Source organism: Neltuma alba, unplaced genomic scaffold (assembly GCF_004799145.2).
Source record: "Neltuma alba isolate B1F8T4 unplaced genomic scaffold, ASM479914v2 tig00012716_pilon, whole genome shotgun sequence".
Lineage (NCBI taxonomy): Eukaryota > Viridiplantae > Streptophyta > Magnoliopsida > Fabales > Fabaceae > Neltuma > Neltuma alba.
The window spans coordinates 1-20,131 of record NW_021637142.1 but is presented as its reverse complement, the minus strand read 5'-3'; the positions used below and the strand labels follow the sequence as shown (position 1 = coordinate 20,131).

The window sequence follows — 20,131 nt, the reverse complement described above, 5'->3', positions numbered from 1 at the left end:
TGCTTCATTCTCTATTGATTTTTGTCCAGAAAAATCTCTATTGATTTGAGTCAAATACATTGTTTTTCACAACTTTTCCACATATTTTATTTAGCGTAAGCTACTTTTTATGGTTCATTAATGAAGGTCCAAGACCCCATAAATCGAATAGCCCAAGCAATTAGCGAAGGATTTGAATGTGACATTGTACATTATTTAACAAGGTGTTGTGTGTTTAATTTGAATTTCCTGCATAAAAATTCGTTTCGAAAAATAATTATCGATGCTAATGTGAACTCCTCCGTCATCATTGGTCAATTTTATATATATATATATATATATATCCATGCATTACTTTTGAACGCCTTCTCTTTTTGAAAAAATTGATCCGCATCTTTATACTCCTATACTCCATGCGTGATTACTTATTACTTAGTCAAACAGCTTAATTATAAATTAGTCGATTAGGATTTATAGCGCAAGTTTTCAAAGTTGGAAGCTTGAATCGTGGGAAGGCAAGGGATTGTAAGTAATTAAGTACGAGAATCAACCCAATTGTTTATTTCTTTGATCACAAATAAAAGAATAATTAATAGTACCTCCCATGTGGAGTATCTTACGTACATGTCTGTGTTTGTGGCATATATAGGAGAATTCTCTTCTAATGTTCACTCGTAAATAAGTCATACATTAATATATATGACATTTCCGAGTCAAGCTTCAATAAAGAAAAACATATATTTTTTTTGGTTGATTAATTACAAGGTGTCCTCATTAGTTTGTTGCAAATGCAGGGCATAGTTACGCCGACAATGAAAGGCTATATATATATTAGCCTATAAAATAAAACAATCGTGAATAGAACCTATTTCAATTAATTAGAGACACTAATTTGTGTTTTTTTTAAAAGTAAATTGCCTTCATTTCACTTAAAACTACTTAAATTAAATTACACATTTTTCATAGTAAAAGAATATAAATTAGATGTATGTAACTAAATGCATTGCTCAGAACCACAGTATAGGCCAACATTATCATTGCTGGAGCGACCATAATTTCATGGCTGTTAAAAACTAGAAGGTCGATTAGAAATATTTCACATCATCCCAGGTGCATAAGCCATTTGGAAATACTACCTCTGGTCCTTAATATAAAATCTCGTTTAATTTTTATTTTGGTTTTAAGTATAAGATTCTAATCTATTTTGTCTCACATATTTATGCATTTTTTTTCTCAAGGTAGTTCTTCTAATAATAATAGTTCTAGTGAATACATATTTATTAGCAAGAATATTTTAGAAAAAACAACACTTATTTATTACAAATAACTAATTTAACTTATTTTCTTAATCTACTCAAATTAATCAATTAGTCCTTATATTTAGGATTGGAGGTAGTAATATTTTTGAGTAAGTAGTGAAATGTTTTCAGCTAGCTAGGCTTCTAGTTTCCAATAGTCAAGAAATTACTGTAAGTGAAGTTAGAAATAAGTTTGTTTCTTTGGCCCAAATTTCCTATTATTGACAAAAGGACAAACATAATAGGAAGTGAGACCAGAGAAAGAAAATTTTTTATAAGGTACTTCTCTAATCTAAATGTAAGTAAGGCCGCTATATAGTATATATAAAATGGATTTTTCGTACATTTAAGACTGGATGAATAATATGCAAATGATGGATGGAGGGATGCATGGCATACTAAAACTGTGGGACCATTAATTAAGTTGAAAGTGATGATATATATATACTAATTGATATTTTTCCAGTCTTAAATATAAGACCCATTTTATAATATAATTTGTACCACATAATAGGTTTTATATTTAGGACCGAAGGAATATAATATGATCATGACAAGGAGGCATGACTTAGGGAAGACGTCCCCTTAATTAGCCCTGAGAAGTGAGAAGAGTATATATTCTGCTGCGTGTTTAACACTCATGATTTTGTCAAAGAATGGTCTCTCGCTTTTAATAAATCATTTTCAACCCCAATTCCTCCTTCATCTCATACGTACCACTTCCATTGTCAACCTCATCCATGTGAACGTTCACATAGCCCAATTGGACCATATATAGAGATGTTTGACTTATCGATTATAAGTTATAACAAAACATATCTTGATCAATTCATGATTATATTGAATAAATAAATCTTTGAAGGTTAAAGAAACTTTTTACCGTTATAACTACTTGTATATATGGAAGACCAAAACAAAGGTGGGAAATCAAATCAAAGGTGAGATCTTAAGGTCACAAGCCATGATCTTCATCCATAATCATGGGACGCACAATCTCATATTTGCGTGATTATTGTGATTCGTCACTATGTATCTATCGTCCAATTATATTTTATTATTTCTTTTATACTACCTCCGGTCTTTAATATAAGACTCTGTTTGACTTTTATTTTAATCCTAAATATAAGACCCTAATCTCCTTTGTCTCTTATATTTATGTATTTTTTCAATGTAGTTCTTCTAATAATTATAGTTCTAGCTAATATAGTTTATTAGTAAGGATATTTTAGGAAAGACAACATCTATTTATTATAAAAAACTAACTTAACTTTTTTCCTTAATCTCCTCAAATTAGTCAACTGGGTGAACCGGAGGTAGTATAATCATTGCAACTGGACCGGAGCGGCAATATATATAAATTATAAAATGCAATATGTGGCTAACATATACATAGAAACTAATATGGTATGTATAAGTTAAACCAAAAATGGTCTACATATACGTATACAAAAATAGTCACGCTCATATATATGATATATTATAGTAATAGAAAGGTGAGTGAAGAATAATGCATGTGAGTGTGCATTAGTTATAATATGCATCCAAGTGCGTGCCTGTGATGATGTGGTAGTTGAAATTAATAATATTTGCATCGCCATTTTTGGGTCAAACCTAATCTTAACTCTTCTTTCATTGTTGCTGCCCCCTTCGGCCTTCGCTATTCTTCACATTATCAAATCTTTAAGACGTGAAAGCCTGCATTATATTTTTTTTGGCCTGCATTATATTGCTTCCTCTTGTTACATATATTAATAAATTATTCCAAAGTATCATTCTAGATTTGTTATTTTCCTCAGACTCAGCGAAGGGTCACTTGGTTAATCATATGCATTTGTAAAACATATGTTCATGTATATGATGTCTAACAAATTTGATAATCGAGGGAATAAGAGAAATGAATGAAGATGATAATATGATTAGCGCGTTTTAAAGTTTTAAAGCAGAGATGGAGACAAAACCAATGAATGACCAATTAAGGCATAAAACAGAAGGCAGCTAGCGGAGAAAAGAACGAAAAGTATAATCAGAGGGACCTTTATTATTGACGTAACAGAAGCAGCAAATCATCAAAGAGCCAAAATTGAAGAACTTGAAGAGGACAGTAAGAAGCATAAATCAAGCAAGTTGGTGTAACACGTTCATCACAAGCATGCATGTTGCTCGTGTAATTAATTTAATATATTAATTAATAATAAGTTGGCCGTTCTTAATTTTGTGACCAACACTAAAGTCATTAACCCCTTTCTTTTATGTGGGCAAAATTTGATACAAGCCCTACACGTACACTTCGCTTTCTTCATCTGATCATTGATGCCCAAAATTCAAAAGCAACAAAAGTGCCTACACTACTGATCGATCTGTTAATTTTAGCTTCACTTGCATCTTCATTCAAACGCAAAAACACAGGGCACCGTTTGTGAATATATATGTGGTGTTCATTAATTATCTGATACATATGGTACTGCAAGCTGGTGAAAAATAACAGCAAATTAGTAATTAAACACTATAGATTATTTATATCGGAGATATATATTATTATGGGTCGACATACGTAAGTGAAACGATGGATGGATAAATTAAACTGCATATAAGCATGGTGAGTCCTAATCAATTAATTAGATTTTGGTTTTGCTAAAAATGTGATGTGACTGCGTAAGAGTGATGATCACTCTTTTAATTTGAAACTGATGCTTTTCGTGCACGTATCAAAAGCCTCTCTTTAAAATTCAAGACATTCTTTTGTTTTGCAAGGCAAAAAGCGCAGCCACATACACCCAGAATTCCCCATCCTATATACTACAAATCGAATTGTATTATTCATACTAACTCATAAGAATATAATTAATTAGTGAAACTGAAAAGTTTCTTGATTATTAAAAAAAAATCAAGAATCACATTGGGAATTAAACTCATGCACAGTAAGCACTTGGCCAACTAGCTGGCTGTCAATTCTGCTTTAGTAAATGAGGAAGGAGGGGTCATGCATGCTGAGAATTCTTTCTCCTTTTTAGCAGCTTCTGTTACAATAAAGGTTCAGATCATTGAAAAAGGATTTAGATCTTTGAGCCTTCTATTATTTACCAATTAATCAATCCTTTCAAATTATTTTTAATTTCTTAGAAAATTTGTTCTCAATATATAGGTCAGAATCAAGATTGCAGAAGGCTTTTACATATCTCGTAAATGAAGTATATGGATATTATTACTGCTGTCATTAAATGTTGGAAGGCTCAAATAAATTAACTGAGCCAGGCAAATTCACCCAACAGCGGCCACGACGACGGGTAAAAACTATAGTGCTAGTATGGTGGATGCGGAATTCAGTTCAATGTTGTATTTCCATATGCATCAATTTTTATGAATTACATCCATCATAATTATCATATATGTAAATAAAGTCTAGGCCATTTGCGCGCGCGGTCGCACAAATATATATATTTGCAACAAATAAATATGGTACGTACGTGCATGTTGAAATCGAGTAAAAAATATTTACTCAATTAATTGAAGACCTAACCCTGCATTTCAAATTTTCTTCTGTCACTTGTGAATACATATATAATATAATAGAAGAGAAATAAAATAAAATATATCTCACATGCTAGAATACTTTTTTTTTTTCCAGTTTTTGAAATATGAATAACTTTAATTTGATCGCTCTTCCTGCACTTAATTTGCTTTCTAGTGGCTATTTACCAACTTTTATATTTCATAGAAAATTTGAATCCAAAATTTTATTATTAATAAATTATACATAACATGTAGTAAAAACCAAATTAAAAGTAATTAAGATAATTGATTAATGGGAATTCAGTATTTAATTACAATAAAATGAACGAAGGCTAGTGAATTATTTTGATATTGACTCTGATCTTTAATTCTTAGAGTTAAATTATGCATTTAGTCATTTAACTTTATATAAAATTTTAATTTGATCTTTTAATTTTAAAAAGTATATTTTAGTCATTCAACCCTCAAATTGTTAACAAAAATGATGATATTGAAATCTTAAATATTGATAAAATATTCTCAAATACTAAAATATTAAGTTTAATTTTTAAAATAACTATAATTGTTGCAAAAACAAATCATTCAAGCCTAAAAGAGATCAAATTAAAATCTTGTACAAAATTAAAAGACCAAATATATACTTTAGCTATTATTAGAATATAATTAAAATCTTGAAAATAAATGATTTGCCAAATGGGTAAAATAAATTTGCAAGGAAGGACAGGCTGTGAGCGAGGAGATAATAAGATTCGTAATTTCGTACGGTCGTATAAATCCACGTGGCATTATGGCAGCAGGCGACCTCCATAAGGCGGGTCTTTCCCTATAAAAGCCCACCCCGCGCCCCTTTCTTCGTCATTCCCTGCCCCGCTCAACTTCATACTCCCCTGTTTCACCACACACAGCACACAAGCAGCAATGCAGATCTCTGTTTCTCTCCAATTCTTGGCCCTCACCTCTCTGCTCATGCCCCTGCTTTTACCTGCCGCCATAGCCTACCCCGTGAAAAGGTATATTCTCCTAACTCCATATCATGTCAAAGCTTCCAAATCTGGCCAATCACTCTGTTTCTTGCCAGACGCCAACTTCAGATCGGATCTGGAAAATTTGAGTCCTTCATAATATCCTCTTATGTTCTCATGACCCTTCAGCTCAGTGTGCACAATGTGATTACCGGCCAGTTTTCTTAGAAAGCTACAGCAACTCATCAATCTATTGCCAGACTCTCTGCTTTTACTTTTTAGCTCCGAAGTCCAAATCACAAAACTTGCATGTTTCTGTAGTCATTGTAGCAACTATGATTTAGTGAGCCATTCCGGGTAATTAACATTATTTTACTTCTGCGCTGCCTTTTTCCAGGTTCAATGACTCTACGAATGAGCATGCAGTAAAAAATCCGGAGGAGATAGCCACTATGGTCGATATGTAATATCTCTCTCTCTCTCTCTCTTTCTCATCATCTTTTCCTTCCCTGTGCGAATGAATATTTAATCTCACGTGGCATGTGAGTGGTTGCATTATTTTAATTTGGTCTCGGGCTTAGAACAGGGAAGTCACATGGCCTTTCTAAGCCAATACATGATCAGCAATCAAAACCCACTAGCATCTAATGATCTATTAGTAACTGAGGCGAATTAATAACTTACCCTCATTCCACTTTCATGTCATTTTCTTCTCTTTCCTGGCCATTCACTTTAATAAAAACCCAGTCAAGATGGTCAGTGCGAGTTTTAAATGAAAGCTGCCATTTTTCCCTCTCCCATTGCTTTGCTAACAAGCTACTACTGCGTATACGTTCTTTTATAGTTCAATAAAATTTCCGTTATTGTCATTTCCCAAGATTCAAGCCACATTATTAGCACAAGCGACAAGGTGTTGTAAACCTCCCCTGACTGTAGTATAACTGATTAAGAAAATCAAGTAAAGAAAGATCTATAGCTGCTGATTGTCATCAGTTGGAGGCATTAATTCAGTGAAAATTCTCATTTATTGGAGATGAATGTAGGAGGAGGAGTAGAAAGGAAAAGAGTGATGGGGTGAAGTATCTAATACTAACTTATTTAGAGATATAATTGTTGCTTTAATTAAAAGCTCACGTTCTCGAGTTCCCTTTCAAGACTCAAAGGAATCAGCCGCACCATGTTCTTTGCAGAAGATGAGATCTCTTGAGAAGTTGCGTTATCGCCTTTGTATTCTATTTGCCAGCTTAACCACATGCTTCTGTCGCCTGATCCGGCCCTCCCGCTTTTAATTAATCTCTTCTCTCTTCCCTTATTTTCATCTATTACTACCTATTGTTTAATACTACTTCCTATATGATACTCTATCTACATCTTCTTCATTATTAAATTAATTATCGACATTTAATACCTTTTGCCTTCATCCATTCTTAATTTTGAAGCCCCTTCCTTCTATTCAGAGGAATCGGATAGGAATCTATGCAGTTCCCACGTCTTTCAACCATAGATGGTGTTACATGCATGAACGATTCCTTTGTCCACTCTGTCTCTCCAGCCTGAAGATACGATTTGTGTTTTCTGGGAAAGATAATTATTATTCAGAGATACTCTAATATGAATTTAAAAAACCCAACTTTTTACATTCATTTTTCATATATTTTCCCCAATAATATATCCTCATATTGTCTCCGCGAAAAATGCTCAAACCAAATTTCCATTCTTTTAATTAGAGGATGGCCACCGACACCCCAAGTAGAGAGGCAGAATCATCAGATCTTGTCCTGTGGAGGAGAACTAAGAAAGATCACCAGTCTCTAAAATCAGGAATATTAGTTCCCCATGCTACGTCTGCAATTATATCGTATGAGCATGAGGCTGTTAATAATGCAAATCATACTTAATATACAGTACATGATACTGTGTCCATTGTCGAGTTTAGTGTGTACATTTTATCTTGACTAATAATACAATGCTTGTCACATTAATGTGACTCGTACGGAATTTGCAGGAGCATACGCAATCATACGGAAAGAAGGAATTTGGGTTTCTTCTCTTGCGGGACGGGGAATCCCATCGATGACTGCTGGCGGTGTGACCGGAACTGGCAACGCCACCGGAAACAGCTGGCCAACTGCGGCATTGGGTTCGGACGCAATGCCATCGGAGGGCGGGACGGAAAGTACTACGTTGTGAGCGACCCGAGCGACGACGACCCCGTCAACCCAAAACCAGGCACCCTCCGCCACGCCGTCATCCAAGACGCTCCCTTATGGATTGTGTTCAAAAGGGACATGGTCATCACTCTAAAGCAAGAGCTCATCATGAACAGCTTTAAGACCATTGATGGCCGCGGTGTCAACGTCCACATCGCTTATGGGGGATGCATCACTATCCAATACGTCACCAACGTCATCATCCACGGCCTGAACATCCATGACTGCAAACCAACTGGCAACGCCATGGTTCGTAGCTCGCCTTCGCATTACGGATGGAGGACCATGGCTGATGGAGATGGAATTTCCATCTTTGGTGCGAGCCACATCTGGATTGATCACAACTCACTCTCTAAATGTGCAGATGGTCTTGTTGATGCTGTCATGGGTTCGACTGCCATCACCATTTCCAACAATTTCTTTACTCACCACGATGAGGTAAATCCTCTCTCTCCTCATTCTTCCATCCTGAGTCACTGAAATAAATGGGAGAAGTAATTAACGTGTGTCGATCATCCGTTGATACAGGTGATGCTTTTGGGTCACAGTGACTCTTATGTGAGAGATAAGCATATGCAAGTGACCATTGCCTACAACCATTTTGGGGAGGGCCTTATTCAGAGAATGCCAAGGTAAATCATATGGACTTGTCAAATGATGTATTGATGGTTTTAAACTGTGAGCTTGAATTAACAATGGAGGTTGGGGGTTGTGAAAACGCAGATGCAGACACGGGTATTTCCACGTGGTCAACAATGACTACACCCACTGGGAAATGTATGCAATTGGTGGCAGTGCAGATCCCACCATTAATAGCCAGGGGAACCGATACCTTGCCCCTCAGAACGCTTTTGCTAAGGAGGTAAATTACTCTATGATATGTGGAAAAAAGGGACTACGTATTTATTTGATAGGCCATTTCAGAAACCTTAAAAGTGGGAAAAATGATGTTGACAGGTGACGAAGAGAGTTGACACGGATCAAGGAGTATGGAAAAGTTGGAATTGGAGGTCAGAGGGAGACCTTTTGCTGAATGGTGCCTTCTTCACTTCGTCAGGTGCTGGTTCTGGAGCCAGCTATGCCAGAGCTTCAAGTTTATCAGCCAAATCATCTTCTTTGGTTGGTACCATCACCTCTGGTGCCGGTGTTCTTAGCTGCCGGAGGGGTTCTGCGTGTTAATACCAAAACAAAGATAGAATAACGAAAGAAAAAGGACAGAGGAAAGGAAGAAAGTAAAGTTCTCAATCTTTTTCCTCGTTTATTGCATTTTCTAGGTGTATTGAGTGAGTTTGCAACCATTTTGGTCACGTCTGTCCCCATTTAGATATTGTAAATGGGAAAGAAAAGGGTGTACATTTCTTTTAGTGTGTCAACTGTCATCAATTTGATAGCAATGATTGCTCACAAGAGGCCATTCTCCCAATTGCTTCACTTACTGAATTGAAGGGTTGTTCCCTTAATTTTAGAGGGAAACCAAATCTACTCTCATCTCTGCCCCTTTAGTCTATTTTCGTCTCCCCAGTTATATATAGTTTGATCTTGTCTACTTGCTCCCTGAACAATGTTTGTAAGCCCTTCATTTTAGAGAACACTTGGTTTGTCCCAAATGAATGGCTAAAATGGAGAAAAGGATGTACTCGTTGATGTTATTATTATTGAAATAGCTTCTTGTGTATCTGTTTGAATCAGCATTTCCTCCTCTTCTTATGAATCGCATTTATCGCGTGCCCTTTCTCAGTGACCTGTTTTAATCTCGTTGGAAACCCATTTGTACTTCGAATATTGCACATACTAGTCCGCCTGATGGTGTTTATACTGTAATTAATATCATTTTTAAGCTAATGTTTTATTCAACTGCCATCTGTAATATAACGTGTTTGGATTCATTTCATTGATATCGTCTTGATCAGACTGTAAACGCAAATACTTCGAACATGCTTATCAAGCAAAAGTTTCAGTGCCATCTCCACAAGATACTAACTCCAGAAAACGATCGGATCAAAGTTAATGAATCCATGACACTTTTGTTTGCCACAAGATCATTTCATCAAATTTCAACCTTTATAGAGCTTATACTGTTTATAAGACGTGGACACGAAACTTCCGTATGACTGATTCTTATAGCATTGTATGTGTAATACACAGAAATGTTTCTTTGCACCCATGAACAACAGAACAGATCTCCCCTTTCTAAAATGCATTATCTAGAAAATAATTACAATCATCCACCAGAAACGCGCTCAGAAAGACACATTATGAATAAGACTCAATTAGTTATGCAAAAGCTCAAAATGGGGTACCACTTCCACTTCTAGTTTCTGCGGGGCTGTATAAAGCAGACCTGTTTCTTGGTCTGTTCTCCTCCAACTGCCTCACAATTTCATCCATGCTGGGTCTAACTGAAGCCACAGGGGCACAACAACCCATTGCTAGCTTCAAAGCCTGAATCAACCCTTCTTCCATCGGACTTCTTATCCCTCTCAAAATCTCCACATCAAACACCTCCATTGTTGTCTCCTCCAAAACTGCCACTTTCACCATAGAAGGCAAATCTACGAACTCACTTCCTCTCCCACTTTTTCCAGGTTTCTTCCCGATCAAAATCTCCAACAGCAATATTCCAAATGCATAAACATCAGTTCTTGAATTACATTTATTCATCCTTTGAAGCTCCGGAGCCTTATAACCCTCAGACTTGGCAAGTGCCACCATTTCATCTGCTACTGCTGGAACCAACAGCTTATCAAGCCCAAACTCAGTGAGCCTGGCCACGAAGAAATCGTCCACAACAATGTTCTTTGATCTGACACTTCCATGTGTAATTGGAGAATCAAGTCCTGTGTGAAGATATGCAAGCCCTCTAGCTACTCCCAATGCAATCTTGTGTCGCCTAGCCCAGTTCATCACTGGTTTTCCTACTTTGATTTCTGCCGAAAACCAAAATTGAAAGAGAGGGATCAATTGCAAGCTATATGAAGCCTTCAAATCAGATTCCCTTGATATCAAAAGTCCAAACAAATAAAGTATAAAATGAAAAGACATTCATTAGAGATTAGTTCTTGCTACTACCTTCCACTTCAGACGTAACAGAGACTGCCAATAAGCCTCATACAATGCCATGATTGCAAATGAAAAAGGGGCAGCAATTATTTTTTATGCAGTAATAAATTTTTCAAGATTGTCAGACACTTGTCAATATTTTAGGACCATGATTTAAAACTTTCAGCTGCATTAGGTCGAGTGTTTTTCTCTGTTCCCATGGCATTTTGCAAGTCCTTGGTGTCTCAAATGTGATTGTTTTGAATCATTCTTCTTCCATAGAACGAAGATCAAGAATGAAATGCATAGGCATTTGCCCATGTAATGGACATGGCCATTCAACTATTTGAAAAAAGTAGCCAACTGAAGTACACATCATTAGAGTTCACGCACCCAAACTAAAGGACCAATCTGGAAATTTCCATTTTCATCATTTGCTCAAGTGCATGTTGAGCTAGAAGGCTTCTCAATAGTCCAAGATAAAGTTTCTCATTACTAACTTTATTGATGCAACCAAACCTGGTTCAAGATTTATTGTGGAATCTTGGTGTCAAATGAGCCTCATGAATATTATTGCTCCATAACAGTATTCATTAGTGTATTGTCCTAATCTCATGTCTCTAGAAGAGATCCTCTCCATAGAAGTTCAAATATACCTATGATAGCTTAAAAACATGCGACCAAAGTTAGCATGACCTTTTTCGCGAACAATTTACAATCGAAGTTATTCCCGTAGTGCCTCAGTTGAAGAAGAAATCTAGTTCTGGGATAAATGAAAAGACTATTCCCTTATATATGTTTTGAGCACGAAGGATTAAAATTCTAATAAGCAGTGAGACACTTGAAACAATTGGTTCACCTCGAGTTTTTGATGAATGTGAAATGGCCATGCAAGGAGTTACATTTAAAACACACACAAACAAGAAGGGAAGGATCCTATAATTACCATGGAGAAGATCATGCAGGGTCCGAAGAGGCAGATAATCAGAAATAAGGAGCTTCTCCCCTCTTTTCCTTGATAGAAAGCTCTCAAAGGAATCAAATTCTCGTGGCGAATTTTTCCCAGTTGCTTTATAACGGGCAAGCTTGAAGCCGTGTCCCTGCAGCAACCTTCTCTCAATAACCTCAATGCAATGGTCCCTCCATCAGCAAGCTTTGCCTTGTACACGGTCCCATAATATGTCTTCTCCATAACTTGCCCATTTGCATTCAACACATCGTCTAACGTCAAATTCTCGCCACCCTGAAATAACATAAGCTTGCTCTCACTGCTACCACCATCACCATTACTATTATCACCATTCTCCTCGTCCTCTTCCTCCTCCAATTCATCGTCACTCTCTCCCCTGCCCTTCCTCCTCTTGTTTTGCACATACCCAATCAGCAAAGAAACTAAAACAACACTTCCTGCCATCAGACTGATAACTATACCGGCGATAGCACCAGCACTTAGTCTAGAACTAGAATTTCCACCACAACCTCTCAAGGGTGGCCCACATAAGTCTGGGTTATTCCCTTCAAAAATATCCACACCAAACTTGGGTTCCACAAAAGTTGGCAAAACCCCACTGAAATTGTTGTGGGAAAGGTTCAATTTCTCGAGCCTTAGCCCATCTAAGCTCTGAGGAATCGAGCCTACAAACATATTACTACCCAAGTCAAGCTGTTTCAACCCACCAAAACGAGTAACGAAGTCTGGGAAATTCCCAGAAAAGTTGTTGTTGCCAAAATCAAGAAATCGCAAATTCTCGCAAGAACAATTTGGCAATGCTGGTTCTGGAATAGACCCAGAGAGCAAATTTCCATGGAGTCTGAGAGAAACAAGCCCATCGCACAGATTCCAGATGGACGGAGGCAAAGCTCCACTCAGAAAATTTTCACGCAAATCGATGTCGGAGAGGGAGGAACTATAGCCGAGTTCAAGAGGAATTGTTCCAGTCAAGGAATTGAAGTTGAGGTAGAGGCTCTGAAGCATAGGGAACTCAGAAAGCTCCCGGGGGATGGAACCAGAGAGATTAGCAGAAGGAAGTTGAAGAGAGAGCAAATGAAGATGAGGGTCTTTGAAGAGTGAAAGATTGGTCCAATGAGGAGAAGAGACGGAGCAGGAGAGAGAAGAGGCATTGGAGAAGACCCACTTGAGACCCCTCCATTGGCAAAGAGGTACAGAGGAGTTCCAAGAAGACAAAATGATATCCTGGGTGTTTCCCTGTAAGGATGCTTTGATTTGCCCCAAGAGAAGTTCAACGTCAGAGGAGGCAGAAGGAGAGGGAGAGACTGTGTAGCAGAAGAAGACGAAGGAGATGAGAGCATGGAGGGAGAAAATCTTGATGAAGGCCATGAGTGAATGAAAGTGGGAGTGGGAAGAGATATGAATTATGAAGGGAGGGAAAGTTGGTGGTGGGGGCGTGTTGTGTTCCATTCAAAGAAAGGGGCTCAATGTTGATTATAATACTGGGAAAGCTGACACACCGTTTGACTATAAGCAAGGCTCATTCGGAGACTGCATGATAACTCTGTCGCCTCAACTCACTGAACTCACTCAATGCTTATGATTACTTGTTATTATGACGGAATATCTTTAGGTTCTGAGATGACAAGATTCTGTTTCAGCTAAGTTCGGACTTTTTTCCCCATATGATGTTCAAGCTGGTTTCTTTATTTCTTGCAGTATTGTTTAGTTTTGATTATATTTAAACTCTTTATATTTTAAAATTTTAAAAAATAGAGGATAAAAATTAATATTAAATTACAAAGAGATGAATCTGAATGAAATAGTATATAGTAACATTATCAGAAATTCTTTCGTTATATTTTAATTTCCATGTTTTTTTTGTTGGTTTAATAAAATTTAGAATATTTGGAAGTTGTGGAAAACAAATCCTGATGGCACGCTTAGGTTGTTGATGATTTGAATATTGAGGATAAGAACGCATGCGTTCGTGTGCGTGGTTAGCCCTTGAACGGACTATAAGATGAGTTGGCTAATTCAAGTTTCAATATGGATCTGCTTCCTTCTGTATGTGTGTATCAGTTCGATCGCATCTATCATTAGACCTATCATTTTTATATATCAACTTGTATTAATAATTTATACTAACCAGTTGACTATTTTGAATAAATTAAAAAAATTAGTTAAGTAAGTTATTTGTAATAAATATGTATTGTTTTCTTTTTAAATATCTTTACTAATAATTTGTACTGGTTAGAACTATCATTATTGAAAAGACTATATTAAGAAAAATAGATAAATATAAAAGACAAAGTGTATTAAGATCTTATATCTGAGATTAAAATAAAAGTTAAACGAGTTCTTATATTAAGATTATATATTCAAGCACCTTTGAAAGAATTTTGTGTCGTGATATTTTGAATATATTACCAGATTCATTATATGATGATTCTTTTACATCCGCATGCGCAATCAAGCATCAAACGATTATGCTGCGGCTCCGAGGCGAAAATAATAAAAAACACAAACTCACCAATGGGATATAATTCATATTTTATGTCAAATATAGACTTAAAATACCAATGACATGTTTCCTAGGTATATTTTAAACATAATATGACCGACTCCATCCGTCCACCACAAAATTACAAATGGACTTTCAATAAAAGGAGAACCACAAATATTGTCGAAACAAATAATCTAATTAATTATATGTAAACAACTATTTTGACAAATACTCCCTCTAGCTTAGTTCATCAAACATAAGGGCTTTTTTTTTTTTAATAGGCATTAATTTGAATCTGTTTGATCATTTAATATTTTTTTATACTTAATTAATTATATGTCTCCCTCATCTTTTTTTTCACCCGTTCTTTTTCCCACTTATCCTCTCTATAAGTAACAGTATTTTAGAAAAATAAATTATATTTTTTACATATTGATCATCTTTAGCCCGTTTTTCTCTCTCAGGAGATAGATGTTGCATGGTAATAATATTTATATTAGGCTATCGTAGAATAATAGTCAGGAGAATAAAATGAAATAGTGCCATCACCCTTTTTGAAGGGTGATCAGTAATCAGAAGTCGCAAGAGCAGTCCATTTTAAGGAACACATGTAGGCATGTGTTGTTGATCATTTTATTTTTTAAGATTCAAAAATACAAATAAAAATCAGAATATTTAATTTAAATCCTAAAATACAAATATTTTAAATTAATTAAAATATTAATGTATTCCAACATTTTATCATATTAACTTCCAACATTTCTCCCTTGATCTGATTATTTTTCTTATAATCACTACTCCTTGCCAGAGAAAACTTATAAAGGTGCTTACAAATCACCTACCAACAGATCCTCACATTAATAGCAGAATTTGAACTCACAACCTTATAAATTATAAGTCGATTTCTTATCAATTGAACTAATTTTTAGTGGCTTCATATAATTTTTCTTAAAAACAAGTGAAATTTAGGCACAAGGGCCTAGAAGGAGGTCTCTTTTGGGCTTTTGCATTATGGGTCGTAATGTTGGAGAACATGCTCTTATAGTTTACGAGTACATATTCATTTTTCTGCAAAATATTGGGCTTGTGAACCACAGAGCCTAAATTAATAGTGAGTGGCCGAATGTTAGTCTGACTTCAGTATCACGACGAAGCACATTTTGAGATAAAATCACAAGCGAATGTGATACTCTTGTGATTAAGAAGCACAAGGGAGCCATTAGCTGCAATAATGAATGAGCCTTGGTTTCAGGGGAAATGACATAATAGTATGAGAATATGATTCTCTTCTTGTAGACTGTGTCTGTCTCATCGCAACCATTGCGCCCATCCTGCTTTCTAAATAATTTTGCCCATTGCTCCTTGTTTTAGAATCATGTACATTCACTTCAAAATGGATTCCTTTTGCTTCTTCACGTACATTCACTTCAAAATGGATTCCTTTTGCTTCCTGCATATTTTTGTTTAACTCTTGAATATTACTGATATGTGGTTGGGCAAAGAAATCACTCCTATATCAGACCTTATTACTTATAGCAGCATCGTGATGCAGCCGGTTAAGCAGCTAATTCAAATGAGTTGTGTTTGTCAACTCATTTTTGTATTATAAAAACATTATATTTAATCTTCTAGAGGTAGTGCTCACTGTTACTGTGTATTCTTTGAGTTGAAGCAAAATAGATTAAGAACTTCGCAGGGACGATTTTATGAAGGCAGGCCATGACGCTGATTACTAAGTGAACAAGCAATAGTAATGATGTTCAAAGGGGACGGGAATCTGTGCTTTGAATGCGACGTTGGAAAAGAAGGTAGGAAAATGCCAGAAAAGCAACGCAAATTAACAACTACCTACCGCGCTTCAAAATAAAGAAGTACTGGCAGCTCCTCCATCCAAGACCCAAAATGCATGTAAATACAACACACCCCATGTTGCTCTAGTGACTAGGTTGAGGAAAACAATGCAAAACCACATGTGACATCTGCCCATTCGTATAAAACGAGGCTTTCATACTCTATATAGCTTTCGAATTTCGATTTTCAGCTCCCCGCATGTGTCTGTATATGCATATTCATATATATATATATATATATATGTATATCAGAAAACAGAACCCCGAGGCCGAGGAGGGTGGTGGTGGTAGTGGTCTCAGTCTCCCTGCATATTTTATTATTAAGACATTAACAATCTCTTGTCTCCTACTTCTAGGAGTTATCATATTAAAAATCTGTTGTCCTCTTGCTCTTACTTGGTTACTTTTCCTCAAAGCAAGTATAGTGGTAATAAACACCAGCGTTTTCAGACTGTGAGTGGAGGGAAGAGAGAGAGGGCAATGCAAGGCCAAGCGTAGTGCTTGGGGCTTGGAGTTTTTGAGGCAATGCCAAGGCCGAGGCGGTTCTTGAGCAACCACAACGATCACCACCAAATGCCGAGGCAGCAATCTTTCTCACTTCTTCATCTTCCGTTCTTCAACCTTCCTTTTTCTGCTTCTTCCTCATCTTTCGTCTTCTTCAAACAATGAAGCTCGAGTTCTACTTTCATGGCTCCACACTTCCTCCTCCTCCTCCTCCTCTGTTCCTCCCTCTTTTTTCTCCGACTGGAACCCTTCAAATCCCAACCCTTGTAACTGGTCTTTCATCAAATGCTCTTCACAAAACTTCGTCACAGAGATAAACATCCAAGCAACTGAATTAGCGCTTCCTTTTCCTCCCAACATTTCAGCTTTTTCCTTTCTCCAGAAACTTGTCATTTCAGGTGCTAACCTTTCTGGGTTGATCTCACCTGATATTGGAAACTGTCCCGAGCTTATAACCATTGATCTTAGCTCAAATAATCTTTCTGGTGCAATTCCTTCCAGCATCGGCAAGCTAAAAAACCTCCAAAATTTGAGCTTGAACTCTAACCAGCTTACTGGGGAAATCCCCAAAGAGCTTGGTGATTGTGTTAGTTTGAAGAACCTTAATATTTTCGATAACAATCTTAGTGGAGTTCTTCCTGTTGAGTTGGGAAAACTTTCAAATCTGGAGGTTATAAGAGCCGGAGGAAACAATGGCATTGTGGGGAAGATTCCTGACGCTCTTGGGGATTGCAGGAATCTGACTATATTAGGTCTGGCTGACACTAGAATCTCTGGTTCATTACCTGCTTCTTTAGGTAAGTTAAGGTTGCTTCAGACAATTTCTATTTATAATACTATGTTGTCTGGTGAGATTCCTCCTGAAATAGGAAACTGCTCTGAGCTTGTGAACTTGTTTTTGTATGAGAATGAACTATTTGGTTCATTGCCAAAAGAGCTGGGTAAACTTCAGAAACTTGAGAAAATGTTGCTGTGGCAGAATAAGTTTGCTGGAAGCATGCCTCAAGAAGTTGGTAACTGTAGAAACTTGAAGATTCTTGATGTTTCTTTAAACTCTTTGTCTGGAACCATACCTACTACTTTTGGAAACCTCTCGAATCTTGAAGAGCTCATGTTAAGTAACAATAACATATCTGGTTCAATCCCGCCTGTTCTTTCCAATCTGTCGGAGCTCATACAGCTCCAGATAGATACTAATCAAATATCAGGTTCAATTCCTGCTGAACTCGGAAAGTTGAAGAAGCTTACTGTCTTTTTTGCTTGGCAAAATAAACTTGAAGGAAGCATTCCTTCTGAATTGGGTGGTTGTGCTAGCCTAGAAGCTCTTGATTTGTCATATAATACACTCACTGATGGCTTACCTCCAGGCTTATTTCAGCTTCAAAATTTGACAAAGCTTCTGCTAATCTCTAACCATCTTTCTGGGCCTATACCTCAGGAAATTGGTACATGTAGTTCTCTTTATTCGGCTCCGACTTTTGAACAACCAAATTGGTGGAGAGATTCCAAGAGAACTTGGTTTTCTCAGTAACTTAAACTTTCTTGATCTGTCAGAGAATAATCTTACTGGTTTAGTGCCAGTTGAGCTAGGAAATTGCAACAACTGCAAATGCTGAACCTTAGCAATAACTCCCTTTCTGGTGTTTTACCTCGTTCCTTATCTTCGCTCACAAGGCTTGAGGTTTTAGATGCTTCTCTGAATCACTTCTCTGGTGAAATTCCTGCTAATATTGGCCAACTCTCTTCACTTATTAGGCTTATTCTCAGCAGAAACTCATTCTCTGGATCCATACCCTCATCACTAGGTCTTTGTTCAAGTCTTCAACTCCTTGATCTCAGTAGCAACAATCTCTCAGGAAGCATCCCACCGAAACTGTTGATATAGAAGCACTTGACATTGCTTTGAATTTGAGTCACAATGCATTATCTGGAGTAATCCCACCACAGGTTTCTTCTCTAAATAAGCTTTCTGCTCTAGACCTTTCCCACAACAAGCTTGAAGGAGATTTGGTGGCTCTTTCAGGACTTGAAAATCTTGTTTCTCTCAACATCTCCTTCAACAAGTTCACTGGCTATCTTCGGACATCAAGTTATTCCATCAATTGTTACCAACAGATTTGGAAGGAAATCAGGGCTTGTGTCCAAGTGGCCGGGATTCATGCTTCATTAGCAATTCTGCAATGGCAAAAGCACAAATGAAAGTGATTCTAAAAGAGCTGAGAGAATCAAATTGGGCATAGGATTGCTAAGTGCCTTCACCATTGCACTGGCAATCTTTGGGATTCTTACAGTGGTTCGAGCAAAGAAAATGGCTCAGGATGATAACGATTCTGAGATGGGAGGGGATTCATGGCCTTGGCAGTTTACACCATTTCAAAAATTAAACTTCTCCATCGATCAAGTTCTAAAATGTCTGGTTGACTCTAATATGATAGGAAAGGGATGTTCAGGTGTTGTTTATCGTGCAGAACTAGAGAATGGTGATGTCATTGCTGTGAAAAAACTATGGCCAACAACAACGGCTGCTAGATATGATTGCCAACGTGACAAGTTGGCAGTTCATGGCAGAGGAGTTCGTGATTCCTTCTCAGCTGAGGTTAAGACCCTGGGTTCCATTCGACACAAGAACATTGTGAGGTTCCTTGGTTGCTCTTGGAATCGAAATACTAGGCTACTTATGTATGACTACGTACCAAATGGGAGCCTGGGAAGTTTGCTGCATGAACGAAGTGGTGGAAACTGCTTGGAGTGGGACATCAGGTATCGGATATTACTGGGAGCAGCTCAAGGCTTGGCCTATCTTCACCATGACTGTGTTCCTCCCATTGTCCATAGGGACATCAAGGCCAACAATATCTCATAGGTCCTGATTTTGAGCCATACATTGCAGATTTTGGGCTTGCTAAACTTGTTGATGAGGGAGATTTTGCAAGATCCTCTAGCACACTGGCAGGTTCCTATGGCTACATTGCTCCTGGTCAGTACGATGGTCCTAAAGTTCATCTCTTTATTTTTGTTGGTCTTTAATGCTAACATATATTTATCATTTACCACTAACTGCTATGCAGAATATGGATACATGATGAAGATAACAGAGAAAAGTGACGTGTATAGTTATGGATTGTTGTATTAGAAGTACTAACAGGGAAGCAACCAATTGACCCAACAATACCAGATGGGCTCCACATCGTTGACTGGGTTAGACAGAAAAGAGGAGGAAGTGAAGTGCTAGATCCAAGCCTATGTGCAAGGCCTGCACCTGAAATAGAAGAAATATTGCAGACTTTAGGGGTGGCTTTGTTGTGTGTGAACGCTAGCCCAGAA

General features: G+C 37.1%; 2 protein-coding genes and 1 pseudogene across 2 annotated transcripts; 2 read left to right on the top strand and 1 right to left on the bottom strand.

Annotated features, from left to right (window-relative positions):
* The first annotated feature begins 5,705 nt into the window (after positions 1-5,705).
* LOC114730199 (probable pectate lyase 8) lies at positions 5,706-9,382 on the top strand. Its single transcript, XM_028917231.1, has 6 exons — positions 5,706-5,797; positions 6,147-6,212; positions 7,755-8,397; positions 8,488-8,591; positions 8,683-8,821; positions 8,917-9,382. The coding sequence occupies exons 1-6, from the start codon at positions 5,706-5,708 to the stop codon at positions 9,136-9,138; spliced, it is 1,266 nt and encodes a 421-aa protein (XP_028773064.1). The 3' UTR covers positions 9,139-9,382.
* A 773-nt stretch (positions 9,383-10,155) lies between these two features.
* On the bottom strand, positions 10,156-13,336 carry LOC114730201 (putative kinase-like protein TMKL1; annotated as a pseudogene).
* Positions 13,337-15,464: 2,128 nt separating this feature from the next.
* Positions 15,465-20,113, top strand: LOC114730202 (LRR receptor-like serine/threonine-protein kinase RCH1; the record flags this gene model as incomplete). The annotated part of the gene is given in 10 exon segments (XM_028917233.1): positions 15,465-15,505; positions 16,889-18,269; positions 18,271-18,406; positions 18,409-18,672; positions 18,675-18,884; positions 18,887-18,993; positions 18,996-19,659; positions 19,662-19,784; positions 19,876-19,926; positions 19,929-20,113. Coding segments are annotated over 10 exon segments (3,162 nt in total), but the record flags the coding sequence as incomplete, so codon positions are not given.
* Positions 20,114-20,131: the final 18 nt, after the last annotated feature.

Bases quoted from the DNA above. Each gene is read 5' to 3' on its own strand.
- LOC114730199 (XM_028917231.1), top strand. From the start codon at position 5,706: ATGCAGATCTCTGTTTCTCTCCAATTCTTGGCCCTCACCTCTCTGCTC. The intron at 6,213-7,754 runs GTAATATCTCTC...CGGAATTTGCAG, and splicing joins ATAGCCACTATGGTCGATAT to GAGCATACGCAATCATACGG. The intron at 8,592-8,682 runs GTAAATCATATG...GTGAAAACGCAG, and splicing joins CTTATTCAGAGAATGCCAAG to ATGCAGACACGGGTATTTCC.